General features: G+C 35.9%; 1 protein-coding gene across 10 annotated transcripts in view; it reads left to right on the top strand.

Annotated features, from left to right (window-relative positions):
- Positions 1 to 19,968, top strand: part of RBM39 (RNA binding motif protein 39) — a 31,113-nt gene that overhangs the window by 6,493 nt on the left and 4,652 nt on the right. For 5 of the 10 annotated variants that reach the window (XM_043602508.1, XM_043602513.1, XM_043602512.1 and 2 more), the window contains 10 exons: positions 933 to 1,127; positions 3,475 to 3,540; positions 3,637 to 3,690; positions 5,699 to 5,816; positions 7,161 to 7,313; positions 9,762 to 9,899; positions 11,226 to 11,291; positions 13,525 to 13,729; positions 14,763 to 14,840; positions 18,538 to 18,588. In XM_043602508.1, coding sequence (XP_043458443.1) covers positions 933 to 1,127; positions 3,475 to 3,540; positions 3,637 to 3,690; positions 5,699 to 5,816; positions 7,161 to 7,313; positions 9,762 to 9,899; positions 11,226 to 11,291; positions 13,525 to 13,729; positions 14,763 to 14,840; positions 18,538 to 18,588 — 1,124 coding nt within the window. Of the gene's footprint in view, positions 1 to 932; positions 1,128 to 3,450; positions 3,541 to 3,636; positions 3,691 to 5,698; positions 5,817 to 7,160; positions 7,314 to 9,761; positions 9,900 to 11,225; positions 11,292 to 13,524; positions 13,730 to 14,762; positions 14,841 to 18,537; positions 18,589 to 19,968 lie in introns of all 10 variants that reach the window. The other 5 variants (XM_043602509.1, XM_043602506.1, XM_043602507.1 and 2 more) reach the window with 5 other exon arrangements.

The following is a 19,968-nucleotide window of genomic DNA, read 5'->3' on the forward strand; positions in this document are numbered from 1 at the left end:
AATTATGAAATGAATGGGTGGTATACTGCGAAGAATACAGAAATGACAGATATGACTGACTGGCTTTTTTACCTTTCAGAGTTTGAGATTTTATAAAGACTGATAAAGGTGTTGATCCTTGTTTTTGATTGCACCCCACAGGCTTGTGTAAAACGGCATCCTCCCCATTTTCTGGTGTACTCATTATAACTTTTAATAGAAAATATCCGAAAAACAGGGAGGAGGGCACTTGTTGGGATGAGCACTGGGTGTTGTATGGAAACCAATTTGACAATAAATTATATTTTTTAAAAAAATCCGAGAAAGATCACATTAAAGTCTAGATGTATCAGAATGCATTTTATTGCATTAGTTTTATCGTCCTTTGTCATTACTTGTAATTTTCCCAGGAAAACCAAAATATTGATGCTTGTATGGCCCTTTGAGAGTATAAAATACTCGTATTCATACATGTAAATTGGGTCAAATTTGGCTCATGTAAGGGAAATTAAGTTTATTTTTATGTACATTTTTGTGTATGACCCACTGTTTCTTCAATGTTAACATTCTATTGTAAATTTGATTTTATTACTATATCTTGTAGATTACAGTAAATCTCTTTGTTGGCCAGTTATGTTGGTCACACTTTAAGAGTTCGAGTTTTGATCTTCTACCTCCCAATAAATCATTTCCTTGTTAAAGCTGTAACTGACTCAAGAGAGATCATTAATAGTCCCTGCTCTCTCAAATGATTGTCACTGTCTGCTGATTTTAAGTAGTAGAAAGAAGGCAAAGGTGGGGTGCTATTTACCTTACCTAGGAATTATTTTTCCATAAGTATGATTATGTATCATAGTAGTAAAAATAGCAAGATAAATTTTTAAAAAGATTTCTGACCATAAAAGGAAGTAATCTTAAGCTAGCAAGATAATAGTAATTTTTTTTCTTCTCAGGAGGAAAAAAAGCAAGAGCAGAAGTCGTAGTCATGAACGTAAAAGAAGCAAAAGTAAGGAACGGAAACGAAGTAGAGATAGAGAAAGGAAAAAGAGTAAAAGCCGTGAAAGGAAGCGAAGTAGAAGCAAAGAAAGGAGACGAAGCCGCTCAAGAAGTCGAGATCGCAGATTCAGAGGCCGCTACAGAAGTCCTTAGTATGTAACCATAGTTACAGTGATTTTGGTTTTAGAGTCATTCTCTGGGTGTACATAAAACAATTTAACCTGGAAAACTTGCATTGTAAAATTTTGTTTTCATTACGACTAGTTAAAAAGCATTAGATGAGGTATTGGCATTGAAAAGTCTAGCAAAGTAGAAATACGGCATGTGGGCTAGTACATAACATTTGTATTACTAAGCATACAGATTTTCTGTTACTCCATCTAAAATATTTTAACTGTATGCCATGTAAACTAGACCAAAGCACTGCAGTGCTTAAAAAACTTGATATTGTAGTGCCAAATATTTGAAAGCTTAAAGGTGTGTGAGCTATTCAAATTTTCTTTACTGAACATAAATTAAAAATTTTAAAGCTCAAATAGATAAGTTATAAATGTAATTAGTTAAATATGTAGTTAGTTAATCTTGTCTGGCTGTTTTCAGCTGAAATGACAGACCATTTGTGAATTTGGTGTATGCTCCTTGATAATGATCTACTTGGGGCTCATCACATTTATATTTAAGGTTTTTAAAAATAGTAAGACGCTAATAAAAATGCTTTGAAATCACTCTGGAAATTTGAATGTGGTTATGTAACAAGTTGGAAATATATTTTATTATGGTCATTTTAAAAACCATATTAATAAAGTTTGGAAGGAACCTACCTACAACTCTTAAGGATTGCTTCTAGCTAGCAATTCTTGGTGCTTTAAGACGTTCTTTCCTCTTAATGAACATACTGTTGTAAACTGTGGGAGTTATTTTAAAATTAACACTCTTGAATGGTTGGAGATGGAATTCAAAGACAAACAGACCTTAATAAGACATTTGGCTCTTTCACTTGTGCAAGTTAACACTCCAAGCTTGAGCTTTCTCATCTTTTAAGAAGGAGGTAATAACTGACAGATAAATTTAATGAGTTGAATTGAGAAGAGAATGAAAATAAAGCACCCACATTAACTGCTATTCATGAAATGTTTTAGTATTATTTGAAGCCATTAAAGTTAGTAACACTTTGGATCCTGATTCTGGGTCTTTAACCTTTAAAATAAAAAGGATTGAACTCCTTGTTTTCTACTTTCTTCCTAGCTGCATATCTCAAATAATTTAAGAGCTGAAAGAGGACACAATGTTGCTTTAATTCCAGATGCTGTATTAAAAAGTACTTTGTTTTTTTGTCCAATTTATCAAAAATTACCATATTCATTTTTACCAGAATGAATTAAATGGGGGAGGATTACTTTAATAAATTCTGAATATGGTTTATCTAGAGTAATGAAAACTTGAAGTCAGCCTATAATCCTAGTCTGACTTCTAAGTGATTTAGTTCTCACATTTGTTTTCATGTGATCTTTAATTTATCCAGTAAATGTATACTCTTAATTCTGGTTATTAGTCTGAATGGCAAAGGACCCATTTAACATATAACTTTATTTGGAACTGCTTGGATGTTGCAGGTATGCATAGAGTCCATGAAAACGAGTCCAAATGTGGATCACATACCACTGTTTTGTTACCCTTCCTGAAAAGGATAGTAGGATGAGCACTAAAGGACATCTGACCTGTCCCTTTAAGTTAGTTTGGTCTTTCAGAATAAAAGATCCAGAAACTATTGGGCCTTTTTAAGATTCAGAATGAAATTGTCTTACAACATTTACCTTTATAATATTTTCGAAAACATGCTTTTATTATGTCAAGTTCATAAAACATTTTTTGAAATAATAATGAACTTTCTTCACATCTTTACTATGGAATATTTTGCCACAAAGAAAAGTATGACACATAAACTTCTTTCATGCAGTCTCTGAGACTTAACTGTTACATAGAAAAGAAGTTTTCATGATGTTAAAGAATTAGTTCCTTGTTTTTAAACATTCCTCAAACAAGAAAACACGTATGAATATTGTATATGTACGTGCATACAAATGTATTCCTGAGAAAGGATCTGCAAAAATACACACCAAATTGTTAACTGCAGTTATTCTGGTGTGAGGGAAGTTCAGGGTGACTTATTTTCACTTTTGCTTTTTTTTTTTTTTCTTCTCAGGAATGTATTCATAGTGTAAAAAGAATTATAGACTGAAAATGAGGGTGAGATTTTTTAGATTCTTAACAATCTTGAGGCTGTAACCTTTGGTCTCGGCACCTCTCAGTGGTCCAGGATGGATAACTATAAGAGCAGTTTGCCTGGGATAGTTAAGAGAAAAAGTCTCTATTTCCTCTTCATAATTGAGGTGGAAAAGAATCAGCCTGAACAATGTTAAACTTGCTGGAGAGCGCATGAACGCGATCTTAGCAAGACCCTAACCCTGTAACTAGTGTAATTTTGTGTTTCCTTTTTAGCTCCGGACCAAAATTTAACAGTGCCATCCGAGGAAAGATTGGGTTGCCTCATAGCATCAAATTAAGGTTTTTAAACATACTTCTGAATTGTTTAAATTGTTTTTCAAGGAACTGATGTGGTGTACTTGTTTGGGTAATTTCTGAAACTTTTTAACTTTGCAGCAGACGACGCTCCCGAAGCAAAAGTCCATTCAGAAAAGACAAGAGCCCTGTGAGGTAGCTGTTGTCCCTATTTTTTTTTTTTTTTTTCTTTAGCACTTTAAGCTTTTATAAAGCTTTTACAGTGTATGTTACTATTAACATTTTGTAATTTGGACAGTATTTGTACTATATCTTCTGTGGGTAGTACTGGGATACTGTTAAATCAGTGTGGATTTGTAAGTTTTCATTTTAATTTCGTATTACTAAGAATGGAGCAGTAATTAATGTGTAGATCCTCCATGTGTTCTTAACTCACTTTTAAGTAAATTTTTTTAATGGTAGCTATAGAAAATTTTAAATAGACTTTGCTTATCTTTGGAATTAATAAATTTTACTAAAGTAGCTTCATGGGAAAGTGGTTGTAACTATCACAAGTTTTATCATTTGGCTGGCTTTACTGAGATAAAGTACTTCCATTTCCAAAGTTTTAGCCAGGTTGGTTTGTTTCTAAGTAATAATCTTAATGTTCTCGAATCTTTGAGTTAATTTTCTTCTTAAATATAAGACCTCCCTATCACACCTTCTATTTATTTTGGCTCAAGGAACACTTTGGTATATGGCAGCATTATTCTTTACTGATATTCTGGCTTCCCTTAAAGGGCACCTTTTAACTTAGAGGTTATTATTTGTTATATTTGTTGTTTGATATATTGTAATCCTAAGATTTGATGAAAACCTTAATATTTTTAAAAGCTCTTTTTTGTAACACTGAGCTTTTCACTCTTTAATATTTACTTTCCTAAGAAAATCCCTTTTAGTTCTCATTTTATGGATGCAGTCTAGCTTTGTACCTCTGTTTTATATGTTTAAAATTAGCTGATTCCTCAAGGAAATGTGCCAGAATTTTGTAGGTAGAATACTTCAAAAGTACTTCCTGAGAATGCTTAGAATGCGGATAAGAGCATATTTGTGCTTATGTCTTTAAGGATTCACTTAGAACCTTAACTTTTTAAAAAAAAAAAAATTTTTTTTTTTAACGTTTATTTATTTTTGAGACAGAGAGAGACAGAGCATGAACGGGGGAGGGGCAGAGAGAGAGGGAGACACAGAATCAGAAGCAGGCTCCAGGCTCTGAGCCATCAGCCCAGAACCCGACGCGGGGCTCGAACTCACGGACCGTGAGATCGTGACCTGAGCTGAAGTCGGAGGCTTAACCAACTGAGCCACCCAGGCGCCCCTGAACCTTAACCTTAGTGATGTTTTCTAATAAATAATGTTAATAGACGCTTGTGTTTCTTCCTCAAAATTCATGAAATTAAGTTTCATCTCTTGTGCTCTTTTACTTAACTCAGGCACTTTAGTTCCCTCCATATAATCAGAAGTGCTGTCAGTTATCAAGGCTATATGTAAAAATAATTAAGTTGAATTCCACTGCTGATAATTTGTCTATATAATTTCCTGCTTTTCATTTTTGATTTGCTTATGGGTACTGTTTCTGTATTTTATAACCGTCAAGAAACATTCTTTTGGATACTAAATTTGTAGAGTCTTACAAGACTGATACAATAAACAACCAGCTCATTATTCCATATATTTATGTCAGTTTGTTAAATAAAAAATTAGGAAAAAATTTCAGAATAAAATAGTTCTCATAACTTGGAGTTCAGCATTTGTGATTGTCAGACTATTTCACTGTATGATTTTGTTTTGGGAAATCATTCCTTCCACTAGTCTGATACTTGTAGTTAGTTATTTTTAGTGACTCTTATTAAACTCGGGCTTCTGATAGTTTTTTTTATTATTTTGTATAAATTGCTGTTTGTAAAATTGCCAGGCCAATGGACTTTTGTCCTGGTACCATGTGAGGTATTATCAGAAGAAACATTTAGTAACTGTCGTCTTGTTGAAGGAATTGAGTCACAGTGAATTATTTTTTGGATGTTTTGTATAAATCTTAGTGAAATATTCATTTTGTGAATAGTGACAAACTACTTTTGTTAAAGTTTATTCTATTTATTGAAAATGAGTTTTAAAAAGTAAAAATAAGAGCGTAAGTTATAAAATTAATTTTTATTCCTGTTAGGGAACCTATTGATAATCTAACTCCTGAGGAAAGAGATGCAAGGACAGTTTTCTGCATGCAGCTGGCAGCAAGAATTCGCCCAAGGGATTTGGAAGAGTTTTTCTCTACAGTAGGAAAGGTAAGTTTTTAGTTTATTCGGGGAGATCAAGTATGTGAGAAGTGCAAACAATATTTTTATTACTTCTTATTTTTTTAGGGAGCACTAGTGAGGGAGAGAGAATCTTACGTAGGGTGCACATTCAGTTCTGATCTCCAATGCAAGGCTCGATCCCACAACCCTGGGATCATGTCCTGAGCCAAAATCAAGAGTCAGACACAACCAACTGAGCCACCCACGTGTCCCAACAACAAAACATTTTTTTAAAATTTTATTTATTAAAAAAAAATTTTTTTTTAAACGTTTATTTATTGAGACAGAGCACGAACGGGGGAGAGTCAGAGAGAGAGGGAGACACAGAATCTGAAACAGGCTCCAGGCTCCCGAGCTACCAGCACAGAACCCGACACGGGGCTTGAACTGACGGACTGCGAGATCATGACCTGAGCCGAAGTCGGACGCTTAACCAACTGTGCCACCCCGGCGCCCCCCACATTTTTTTTTTCACGTTTATTTATTTTTGAGACAGAGAGCATGAACAGGGAAGGGTCAGAGAAAGAGGGAGACACAGAATCCGAAACAGGCTCCAGGCTCCGAGCTGTCAGCACAGAGCCCGATGCAGGGCTCAAACCCACGGACCATGAGATCATGACCTGAGCCGAAGTAGGATGCTTAACCGACTGAGCCACCCAGGCGCCCCAAAAAAACATTTTAATAATGACGTTAATATGTTAGGTTGAACTAGAGAATATTTAAACATCAAATCTTTTGATTTGTTTGAAATTCAGTTAGGGAATTTTTTTGCGCAGCATTTCTGTTTTACTTCACTTGGAAGTTAATAGTATTGGAATTAACAACCATTATCACACATTCATGAGAAGTAGAAGTGGACTGACAATTTTACTTTAAACCATTGTTGGAGGGGGGAGGGTGCCTGGCTGACTTAGTCTAGAAGATATATGACACTTAATTGCAGGGTCATCAATTCTTGCCCCACATTGGGCGTAGAGATTATTTAAAATTAAGCAAATAAAACCACATTGTCGGGGCGCCTGGGTGGCGCAGTCGGTTAAGCGTCCAACTTCAGCCAGGTCACGATCTCGCAGTCCGTGAGTTCGAGCCCCGCGTCGGGCTCTGGGCTGATGGCTCAGAGCCTGGAGCCTGTTTCCGATTCTGTGTCTCCCTCTCTCTCTGCCCCTCCCCCGTTCATGCTCTCTCTGTCCCAAAAAAAAATAAATGTTGAAAAAAAAAAAAAAAAGAAAATTAAAAAAAAAAAACCACATTGTCAGTAAAATAAAAAATAATGGTTTATAGTGGATGGTTGCATAAAGAGAACCTTGTATTAAGTGTTTGTTTTCTTTTTAGGTTCGAGATGTGAGAATGATTTCTGATAGAAATTCAAGACGTTCCAAAGGAATTGCATATGTGGAGTTTGTTGATGTTAGCTCGGTGCCTCTAGCAATAGGATTAACTGGCCAACGTGTTTTAGGAGTGCCAATCATAGTACAAGCATCACAGGTAATTTTTTTCTTGGTTAGGAATTTGATTAGCGATAGTACAAGAAACCTGCTCTTGCTTAATGTTATGCTGTAGTACCTTATATAATCGTGAATTATTGAGTTAGATGTTCTCAGAACAGGTTTGTTTCTTTTTTGTCTTCGTTACTTTGATAAAAGTATAATTTTAACAATATTCTGTTCGTGTTTTTTTTGTTTATGTAATTTTGAGAGAGGGGCAGAGAGAGATTCCCAAGCCGACTCTGCTGTCAGCACAGTGCCCAATGTGGGGCTTGAACTCACAAACTGTGAAATCATGACCTGAGCCGAGTCAGATGCTTAACTTATTGAGCTATCCAGGCACCCCCATCCTGTTCTAATATAAGTCTTGAATATCTATTTCATGAAAAAGACTTGAGACCATGGTCTATAATTTTTTTGATTTGTGATGATTCATTGAGTATAGAAGCGTTGAAGAGCATGTTTACTGCTGCTTTTTTAAATGGAGTGATTTTGACACTTCTAATAAATTTTAATATTTTTATTGTTTTATAATGCATCTTATGATGTATAATGTGTAAGATTTTATAAAATGTTAAGAGTAGTTTGAATAACTATCAGTTATTAGCATTTCTTGAAGGTAAGATGTTTCAAACTAATTTTCAGAAAGTCTTCTGGTTAAAATGTCTTCTGTTCCTTTTTGCTGGTACTTTATAGTGAATGAGTATTGCGTTTGGGAAATGAAATTAGCATTAGCAATACAGAAAATGTGAAAAAATTGGTATGTATCATTCTATTATGAAAATATTTTTAGGATTCTGTATCCATACTTATTTTTATTAAGAAACATATCTGTCACCGATAGCTCAGTTTTTTCTTTTTAATGGAGAATATAGAATTCAAAGAGTATTTTTGAGGGGCATCTGGATTGTTCAAGTCATGATCTCACGGTTCGTGAGTTCGAGCCCTGTGTTGGGCTCTGTGCTGACAGCTCAGAACGTAGAGCCTGCTTCAGATTCTGTCTCCCTCTTTCTCTGCCCCTCCCCTGCTCACTCTCTGTCCCTGTCTCTCAAAAATAAACACTGAAAAAAAATTAAATATTTTGAGTAATATAAAAGTTGTGTTAAAAAAAAATAAGTCCTATTGGTTGCTTTTCGAACCACTGAAGTTAATACTCTGGAACTCCCAAATAATATAGTTACTTCATCAACTTCGATGATTTTATTTATAAAATAAGTAAAAAAGGCACCAGCCTTGGAACCAGATCTGACATGAAATTCCATCCAGTTTCACTGCTAATAAGTTGTATGTAACTAAGTTATTCACTTACGTCATATCTAAAAGGCAATAATAGATCCTATTTAATGTTTTAGAAGTAACTTGATAGTGGATATTTATCACTTGAATGTCTGTTTAAAAAAATAGGCAATTATTGGGAAATGGGTAAAAGTAATTCCTTGATTTCCCGTAATGAAGGACAAACTTAATAGCATGTAGATAGAGGGCTGAGAATCCTCAAATTAAATGAGGTTTTGAATTCATTTAACTTTTAAGCTTCCTTTGGGATATTTACTGCTCCTGGTGCCCCAGTTTATTAATAAGAAAAGGAACATGTGTTAGAGTATAAATTGATAATCATTACCTTTGAGAAAGACTTCCTTTAGAAAAAATGACAGCTAAACTGAATGGTTTGCTTGATTGGATTTTATATTGACAAACGCTCTTTATGACAGCCAGCCAGTTGGTGTACTGTACTTTGAGTAATAGTGATTTTGAGAGTGCATCAATTTTAGTGAATAATGAATGTATTTACCTAAATTTCTAGGAAAGTCTTATTTCCCACATTTAGCACGTTTGGTGTCAGCATGCATCTACTTTAGATGATAGAGTGTACTTTTAGAACTGATTTCAACTTACATAGGGAATACAGTATATAGTTGGTTTGTATATGTCTTGTATAGGGGCTTAAAACTTGTTTTAAAACTTCTTGAATATTACAGTTTTTGTTTAGAAATTGGGCATTTAAACCATATTCTTAAAATTAATTTGAAGTCTGCGCCGTTAATCACAGTAGCATGTAAGTGGAATCATACGATATTTATACTTCTGTGTATGACTCACCTTAGCATGATGTCATCACTATCCTTTGACATCACTTGTCATTAAGCAAATCTAAAGTGAATGGGGGTCGCCTGGGTGGCACAGTCGGTTAAGCGTCCGACTTCAGCCAGGTCACGATCTCGCGGTCCGTGAGTTCGAGCCCCGCGTCAGGCTCTGGGCTGATGGCTCAGAGCCTGGAGCCTGTTTCCGATTCTGTGTCTCCCTCTTTCTCTGCCCCTCCCCTGTTCATGTTCTGTCTCTCTCTGTCCCAAAAATAAAATAAATAAATAAAGTGAATGGGATTTTACTTTGATTGAAATGATTTGAATTAGTGCTGCATGATGTGCATTTTGTCCTGTCCAACTTGTAGGCAGAAAAAAACAGAGCTGCAGCAATGGCAAACAATCTACAAAAGGGAAGTGCTGGACCTATGAGGCTTTATGTGGGCTCGTTACACTTTAACATAACTGAAGATATGCTTCGGGGGATCTTTGAGCCTTTTGGAAGGGTAAGTCCCAGTATCTTCATACAATTCATTGCCTTTTCATGTATTCACAGTTGTGCAGTGATCAACTACATTCAGTGTTGAGTTTAGTTATTCCAGCATCTTGGGCAATTTATCATGTGTGGTGTTACTGAGAATTAATGTTTGGTGTTTTTAGCATAATGGTGGAAAGGAAGCAAATTGTTAATTATTTCTAATACCTGATTGTAGGTTTACAAAGGAACTTTGGTTTTTAGTGGTTTGTTTTTGAGGCAAAAGAATAAGATCATATTTTTTTTCTCCCCTGTTCCACAGTGCATAACTTCTTGCTTGGGACGTTTCTAGGCTTTTAGAAGTTATTTTGGTGGAAATGAGGGGTTGTGATGTATTTTCAAAAAAAAGTTTTTTTTTTTCTTTCCTAAATCTGAGAGAGCACAAACAGAACAGGGAGAGAGAGAAAATCTTAAGCAGGCTTCACACCCAGCTTTGAGCCTGACACAGGGCTCAATCCCTTGACCTGGGATGACGGCCTAAGGCAAAATCAATAGTTGTTCAACAGACTGAGCCACCCAGGATCCCCTCGGTTCCAGGGTGGGGAGGACCTTTTTTTTTTTTTTTTTTTTTTTTTTTAAGTTTATTTAATTTGAGAGAGTGAGGGACAGAGAAGGAGAAGGAGAGAGTGAGTCTCAGAGCAGGCTCTCCACTGGTAGTGCAGAGCCTGATGGGCTCAAACTCATGAAACTGTGAGGTCATAACCTGAGCTGAAACCCAAGAGTCGATGCGCCCCTGGATGAGTTTTTTTTTATTAAAGAGGAATTTTTTTTTTTTAATTTTTTTTTTTCAACGTTTATTTATTTTTGGGACAGAGAGAGACAGAGCATGAACGGGGGAGGGGCAGAGAGAGAGGGAGACACAGAATCGGAAACAGGCTCCAGGCTCTGAGCCATCAGCCCAGAGCCCGACGCGGGGCTCGAACTCACGGACCGCGAGATCGTGACCTGGCTGAAGCCGGCCGCTTAACCGACTGCGCCACCCAGGCGCCCCAAAGAGGAATTTTTTTTAACGTTTGTTTAGTTTTGAAGTAGAGACAGAGCGTGAGTGTGGGAGGGGCAGAGAGGGAGACACCGAATCCTAAATGGGCTCCCGGCTCTGTGCTGTCAGCCTAAAGCCTGACGCGGGACTCGAACCCACAAACTGCGAGATCATGATATGAGCTGAAGTCAGACACTTAACCGACTGAGCCACCCAGGCGCCCCGGATGAGATTTTTTTTTTAAATCCTGTTTCAAGGAATAAAATGCTTTTGTTTCCTCCTTTTTGCTTCAATAATAATCATGATTTTCATTTTTAGATTGAAAGTATCCAACTCATGATGGATAGTGAAACAGGTCGATCTAAGGGATATGGTTTTATTACGGTAAGCAATTACCATGATTAACATCATGTTTACCAAATGTTGATGTTTAGCCAGTTTCCTATTCTGTATATGGTCATTAATTTCCATAGCTAAATCTCTGTGTCATTGAAGTTTATGATTCCATTATGAGTTCAATTTCTTAGTACGTTTTATTACGTGTTTTTGTGAGTTGAATGAAAGTCCCTTGAAATTCTGTTTTACTTAAAATTCTTTTTGTGTGTCATCACCTCAAAACCATGATCAGAATTGTTTTATTATAAGGGTTTGTGGTTAACCAGCATAGCCCATTCCCTGATGAGAATAGAGTTTTGATGTGGCACTTGGGATAATTGAATGGAGAAGCCCCTTTAAAAGTAAATTCTCTTCTGTATTTCCCAATGTAATTCAATTACATCATCATATATCTTCAGGAGGTTCTGGAAACTATTTCTAGAGCAAATGTGAATTGGCACCATAGCTGCTATTGCAAAAAAAAAAAAAAGAAAGAAAAAGTTTTTTTAAGGTTTATTTGTTTTGAAAGAGAGACAGAGCTTGAGCACAGGGGAGGGGCAGAGAGAGAGAGGGAGGCACAGAGCCTGATGCAGGGCTCAAACACATGGACTGTGAGTGAGATCAAGACTGGAGCTGAGATTGGATGCTTAACCGACTGAGCCACCCAGGCACCCTGAAAAAAATTTTTAAAATACAAATAGGTCTGAATTCTAATCAAGAAATTATAATCGTATTGTGTTCAAATTTCAGTAAAATTTAAATGTTTTTTAGTGATAAAGTTTTGGTAATTGGGATTTTATCTTTCTCAATATGTATTAGTGAAAGGAGAAAAGTTTACTTATAAATTATAGCTGTTCAGTCACTTTAAAAAAAATTTTTTTTTAACGTTTATTTATTTTTGAGACAGAGCATGAACAGGGGAGGGGCAGAGAGAGGGGGAAACAGAATCTGAAACAGGCTCCAGGCTCTGAGCTGTCAGCACAGAGCCCGACACGGGGCTCAAACTCACGGACCGTGAGATCATGACCTGAGCCGAAGTTGGACGCTTAACCTACCGAGCCACCCAGGCGCCCCAAGTCACTTTTTTTAAACTAATTTTTTATTTTGCTTCTAATAACATTAGTGTGGTTATTTTCCTCTGTGTGTGGTCAAGACATTTTATGTGTCACTTCTACTAAATTGAGTATTTCATCATGTGTTCCCTAAAATATTTTTTTGTATGTGATAGGTTTGGTGCTTGAATATTCGGTTAGTGGCCAGGCACAATTTTCATAGAAATCTTACTAAATGTCAGATAAAACATGCAGGCCTATTATTATTAAAAAAATTTATTTTAATGTTTATATTTGAGACAGAGACCAAATGCCAGTTGTGGGGTGGTGGGCAGAGAGAGAGAGAGAGGGAGACACAGAGTCTGAGGCAGCTCCAGGCTCTGAGCTGTCCACACACAGCCCAATGCAGGGCTCAAACTTCAAGCCATGATATCTTGACCTGAGCTGAAGTCTGATGCTTAACCAACTGAGCCACCCAGGTGCTCCTCAAAAAATTTTAATTATCAGCTATACATATGCCATTTACTAAGATCTGGTACAAAGCTAGATTACGTAAATTTATATGGTGCTGTGTATTGGTAAATGTTTTCTGTTTTGTGACTCTCCATTATTTCTTCCTGTCTTGATAAAAGAGAAAAAAAATTATTTTGCAACATACTGGTAAAATATTAAGGTATGGAATTCATGAGAGTATATTTTTCTTCCATTAAGTCAAGTACAGAGTGCAAATCAGTTTGTTTGCATCCTGGGAATTAAGAGTTTTCATGATGTTATTGGCAATAAAATGACCCAGGATTTTTTTTTTTTAATAACATTTGAGTGATGTTTTAATTTTTCTAAATAGTTCTTTTTATAAAGAGAAGATAGCACCGTGTTTGTCTCGGCACATTAAAATTTGAAGTTTGAAAAATAACTTCACACATTTTGTTGCTGAGATTCCTTATTTCCAAGGATAGATGCGGTTACGTAGCAATTTCTTGGAGTTGAAACCATCACATCAACAAAACTGATTTGCATGAGCTTGTGGTTTGATCATATAGATTATGTTAATTAAAGTTAGAAATTTATACCTTATTGCCTATTCAGTTGTGTGATTATTAAATATACTAGAGTTAATAAGCATTTCTTTACCTTTGGTATATATGCGAACTTACATACAGGACTTTTTAATCCCCCTCTCAATTATACAGTTTTCCGATTCAGAATGTGCCAAGAAGGCTTTGGAGCAACTTAATGGATTTGAACTAGCAGGGAGGCCAATGAAAGTTGGTCATGTTACTGAACGTACTGATGCTTCCAGTGCTAGCTCATTTTTGGACAGTGATGAACTGGAAAGGACTGGAATTGACTTGGGAACAACTGGTCGTCTCCAATTAATGGCAAGACTCGCAGAGGGTAAGTTTTTCCTAGTGTTGTGAATGATTTATTGTTGGGATAGTAATGAAAAAGGTAACCCACACAGACTGATAAGTGAAAAAATATTTTTCTTATTTTGGAGTCAAGCTTATTATCTATTCTTGAGTGGTGTATATAGTTTTATAGGTGAAGTTATTGCCTTAAAATTTCTAAAAGAATCTACTTTATGGTGGTGCCTTTTGAGAACCATAGCATACATTATATGATTTTTTTTGCTTGCTGCTGCTTTTTTTTTTTTTTTTTTTTTTTTTTTGAGAGAGAGTACACATAGGGGAAGGGCAGAGAGAGAGAGGGAGACACAGAATCAGAAGCAGGCTCCAGGCTCTGAGCTATCAGCACAGAGCTCAACACAGGGCCCAAACCCATAAGCTGTGAGATACGACCTAACCGAAGTCAGGTGTTCAACCATCTGAGCCACCCAGGCACCCCATCCTTTTGCTTTCGTATGATTATCATATCCTCATACTTAATAAATGTAGTGGCAGCTATCATACTATGTTTTTCTTGTAAATGCTTTTTTTTTTTTTTTTTTTAATTAAATATATTTTTTAATGTTGGTTTATTTTTGAGACAGAAGGAGACACAATCAGGCAGGCTCCAGGCTCTGAGCTGTCAGCACAGAGCCCGGTGCAGGGCTTGAACTCCCAAGCTGTGAGATCATGACCTGAGTCAAACTTAGACGGTTAACCGACTGAGCCACCCAGGCTTCCCCCCCACCCCTTCCAAATTTTGCTTTTGAAGGAGCAAAAAAAGCATGAGCAGCGAAGGGACAGAGAGAGGAGAGCAAGAATCCTAAGCAGGGTTGCACACTGCCAGTGTGGAGCCAGATGTAGGGCTTGAACTCAAGAACCTTGAGATCATGAATTGAGTCCAGTCACTTACCCACTGAGCCACCCAGTTACCCCTGCTTGTAAATACTTCTAGTGAAGTGATTTTGGTAGTAGTGAGCACCTGGAAAACTGTGTTTTTCTTCCCTTAACATAAAGACTTCAAGATCTGTTCTTTTACACAGGTACAGGTTTGCAGATCCCACCAGCAGCACAGCAGGCTCTACAAATGAGTGGCTCTTTGGCATTTGGTGCTGTGGCAGGTAGGAATTGAATCTTTTCTAATTTGAAATCATTGTTTTTTTCACCTAATTCGAAAATTTGCCAAATTTTCGCATTTAAAAGGACTTACTGAGAATTCAATTCATCAAGTACTTTTAGCCTATAAATTTCAAGGAAATGGAGAGAATTATTCAGTAATCATAACAGGCTGTTAGGGCATTTTTTTGTACCCTACCTACCAATTTTTAGTTTGAAATTGCCTAGAAATTACATTTTTTAAAATGTGACTTTTCTTGAACACCAGCAAGTTTATATTGTTTCAAAAAAGTTTCTTTGTAATGTTTGAGTTTAGAAAACTATCAGAGGCCTTTAAATCAAGCTGTATGTAAAATAATTTCAGTATCAAGAGTGCAAAGAAAACTGCTTTCCTTTAAAAAGTACATACAATTTTGAGATAATGAGTTAGGGTAATAGCTTCCGAAGAGGGCAAGAAAAGAAGAGTGGTTTTATTACAGTTATGTGACAAAGAGTTCAGGTTATGAAACCTTCTTTTTTTTCTTTATGGCTTAAGTACCTCAGATTTGCTTTTATAAACCTTGATGCTAACCCAAATCCATGAGCTAGGATAGCATTTAATTTTGAAGTGTTGGAAGACCTTGCTATCTTAGGGCATCTAAAAAGAACAAATTTATATCCTAAGAAAGTATAGCACTTTGTATTATGAATTGGTCCTTTGATCTCCCCAGTGAAGTAAGAGGTAAGAGTAAGACCACAGTACTGCATCTAAATACACTTTAAAAGGCCATGTAGTTGATTAATGATTTCCGTTTAAATCAAAAGATCATTAATTAAAGGAGAGGATTATTTTTGATTTTCTATTATACTTGGTATTAAGAGAGAAGGGATTTTTCAGTGTTTTCCTGTTTAGTAGATGTCCACAAGTTTAAGTATCTTTAGAAAGTCTGCCTTTTGTGTATCTCCTGCCAGATTATTTATTTTGAAATCTGATAGGTGCTCTATAAAATTTCTGACAAAACCCTACCACCGTTGTCCTTACGTGAAGAAAAATTACAACCATTAACGCATTTCTGTATTTTGAGTCACTGGTTAACTCCCTCGGGGATCACTAAGTTGTTTAGACTTTATAAACAAGTATTAGACAATTTCTTGAGTGATGAAAGAGGCCTAGCATGCCACTTGGTGTAATCAGAGACATTAAAGGAGAACCCATCCCTTCCAGAAATGTAACCCAGTCTATGGTTTGAAAATTACTATTTAATCTGAAAACTATTTTTATATTGCTTCTCATTGTTCAGGTCATTCTTTAATAATTTAGAAAATGCTTGATTGTTTACCATATTCTAAGTGTTTAATTAGAGGCTAGTGAAGGTTTATACGTTGTCTTCCGGGATTTAATGCATATGATTCATTTCTAAACATTCTTAATAATAACCTGGATGCAGTATCAAATATGTTGATTCTTGTTCTTCATAAATAATATCGTAACCTAATTGAAGATTTTCAAAAGTTAGACATCATTGCTATTCCTTGCCATTATTTCTCGATACATGGAATTATGAGCACACTTACTGTGCGATTTATATTAAGGTGGGCTGATTGTGATCAATTAAAACTATAAATGTCCATATGGATTGGTTAAAAAAGCCACTTAGCTGTATTTGTTACCCTCCCCCTTTTTGTTGATTGAGATGATTATCAAGTTTGATTCTGTCTTTTAACTACATATAAAATGCTATTGCTACCAAATTAGTAATTAACACTCAAGTTTTAGGTAAATGTTTACATAACTTGGTATTTTTCTCCAGATAGTCATCATTAAAATCTTACACATTTCTTGTTGAAATGAAATAAATTGCTGAGTGTTAATGTGTCTAAAGCCCTTTCCCCTAAGCTGTTTAGACTGCTCTTTGAAACCAAGGGTGAGTCAGCACTCTATCCAGGATCTTATTTGAAAGTTTAACAATTAGTTGTTTCTAAGATGGGAATCCTTAACTTTATGAAACCCATGCCTTGTTTACTAACTTATCACAAATGATCTTAAAAGTGATTTTTGACATTTTGATAGGGATTTACATACACTTAAAATAGCATGGGCTTCTTTGTGTGTGTGTGTGTGTATGTATGTATTTATCTTTTAACCTTTGCTTATTTTTGAGAGAGAGGCAGAGACAATCCTAAGCAGCCTCCAGGCTCTGAGCTGTCAGCACAAAGGCCTGTGCAGGGTCAGACTCATGAACTGGGAGATCATTACCTGAGCTGAAGTCGGATGCTCAACCAACTGAGCCACCCAGGCTCCCCTCTTTTTCAAATACTTAAGTAATCTCTATACCCAACGTGGGCCTTGAACTCACGTCTCAGAGATCAAGAGTTACATGATCTTCTGATAGAGCAGCCAGGCACCCCATAGCATGGATTTGTGATTACATATTTTTTCCCATTTTAGGGGGGATAAAAGACATTGTGTGTTTTGTTTGACACTGTTCCTATGGTCATGTCTTCAAGTTCCTTTGGTATAAACCAGATACTTAAACTCCTTGAGGTCCCAATTTTGAGCACCTAGGACCCAGGTATTTTTAAGATCCCAGTATAACTTGGGCTGCAGATTCTCTCTTATCCCCCCACCCCCACCCCAGCTTTTTAAATTTTTACTTCTAAGTAATCATTATACCCAGTGTGGGCCACAAACTCAACCCTGAGTTCAAGAGTCACCCACTCCACTGATGGAGCCAGCTAGACCCCCCCATTTTTGCCCATTTTTCCCCCTATTTTGAGAGAGAGTGCAAGTGGGGAGGGGCATAGAGAATCCCAAGCAGGTTCCCTGCTGCCAGTTCAGAGGCTAATTGGGGGCTTGAACTCCTGAAACCACAGGATCATGATCTGAGCTGAATCCAAAAGTCGGATGCTTAACCGACTGAGCCTCCCAACCCCCCCCCCCCATTTTTGTCCATTTTTAAGTTTTTCTGTACTCAGCAAGAAACCCAGATGAAGTGTTGCAATTGAATCACATGTTAATGAAAATTAGGTTGCTGTATCTGAACAGTTCTTATGTTGTGTATTAAAACTTTTAAGCTTCAAGATAGCTTTACAACACAATGCCATTTTGTTATTTAGATTAGATTTACTGTCTAGCAGCTTTCTAATAACTTGCCTTCCAATGGAGAATTTAATGATTATATGAGAAAATACACTGGTAAAAATCCCCATTCTGTTTATTTTTAATAGTGACTAGATGATTAAATTTGTCTTGTATTTCATAGATGATAGTAAACTTGGTTAGAATTTATTCCTGCTTCATTAAGTTTGCAGACTAAGCCAGAAAACCAGACATAATTAAACTGTCACCTTCTGGGCTAAATATCCCAAGTACTTGGAATTGAATTCTCAAGATCAGGGTTTTCATGTATTTTCTGACTGGTGTGCTTCCCTTTCCCCATTTCCCATTATTCCCATACGAAGAGTAGTATAGTGGAATTCATTGGAGATTTGGTAGAGTAGTAGGAGTAGGAAGAAAGAGGCATAAGTAAGTTTCCCAGCATAGGAGGAAAGAAAAAGGCCCCAAAGCCTTGTCAATGAGGAATGGGGAAGGAGGTTTGGCTGCCAGGTTTTACTATAAGTTTATTTTGATAAACCCTGCTACTGTAGTCCTCTTTTATTAATACTTTCCTGACATTTACCCTGTTAGTTGAGGCTCTTCATTGTTCCTGCACTGAGCTGTAGAATTCTCTTTTGTTATAGATTTGCAAACAAGACTTTCTCAACAGACTGAAGGTGAGTTGAGCTTTTTATTTGTCTTTGAAATAGATGTTAATGTAGTAGCCAGACATAGTTGTTTGTTTATATTTAATATATCATTTGTTACATTTTGTATTTTGGATTCAGTTTTTAGAGAATGACATAAAATTCCCATCTGTTTAATGTGTATTTCAGTTGGGCTAATCCGAATCATTACAATTCCATGGATAAAGAAAATGAAAATGTCTGTATTTTTTGCTTTAGTCTGCTTAGAATTATTTTTAGCCTTATATGCTTATCTTTGTGTTCCTGTTACTAGTTTTGTATAATTAAAAGTTGGAAAACAGAATTTATTGTTTCAGTACACAAATCTTTAAGGAGTCTGAACTTAACATAAGGTCAAGGACTCTAATGTTAATGATTTGTATTAATAGTGCCAAGCAATGAGACAATTACCCAGAACTAAATTGCATGCATATTTCAAAGAGCTGAAATTATTTCTAAAGTAGGGTATTTTTTCTTGTTTCGATTACCAAGTAAATCTCTGCTATTTGTTAGAGCATTTCACTTCTGAGCAAAATCGGTATCCATCTTTCATAGGTTGTATTTACGAGTTATTTTGGAGAATGATTCTTTATGGAAAAAGGTCTACCATGTTCCTTGATAGGAATTAAATGTATATTTTAATTCTTTTCCAGCAAGTGAGACATTTGCACTCACCCTTTTTTTTTTTAACAGATTTTATTACTATTTATAAATATTATTTAATATACAGTGCAATATTGGTTTCAGGAGTGTACAGATTTTAAAAAGTAGAACTAGTGAATTTTTCTATTAGATTTCTATGCTGAATTCATTGTGTTTGCATTCATCTAGATTGAGCTGGAATGTTTCTAGCATATATTTTCTAAATATTTTTCAGTATTCATAATATACTTCATTTGAGAAAATGGAAAACAAAGTACTCTTCAGTTTTATAAATGACCTAGTGTTTATTTCCAAGAGTACTTCCATTTGTTTATGGTACAGGTACACAGTGGGCCTCATTTCTGTCTTCATTGTCACATAAGCATGGTTACATCTGTAACTTTTCTGAATAGAGTTTGACATTTGTGAGCTGTTTTAGCTTATTTATTTTAATATGAAGCTTCTTGAAAGAAAAATAAGTAATAAAGGAGCAAAGAGCACTTGTAATGATCAAAAATAATAATCTTTAATGATGCATTTCATGCATGGCCCTAAGTTCTATTCAGTGAAATAATTTCTCATACTTCTCAGGTGATTGTTCATTTTAATTACCCTAATTTCTAATGCGCTGTTTTATCCTTAGCTTTGTTTGTTGTTATATATTGGAATGAAATTTGGTCAAATATAATGATTACGGTGAGTTCTGTAACAGCTACTGGTAATGTTTGT

This window comes from Prionailurus bengalensis, chromosome A3 (assembly GCF_016509475.1).
Source record: "Prionailurus bengalensis isolate Pbe53 chromosome A3, Fcat_Pben_1.1_paternal_pri, whole genome shotgun sequence".
Lineage (NCBI taxonomy): Eukaryota > Metazoa > Chordata > Mammalia > Carnivora > Felidae > Prionailurus > Prionailurus bengalensis.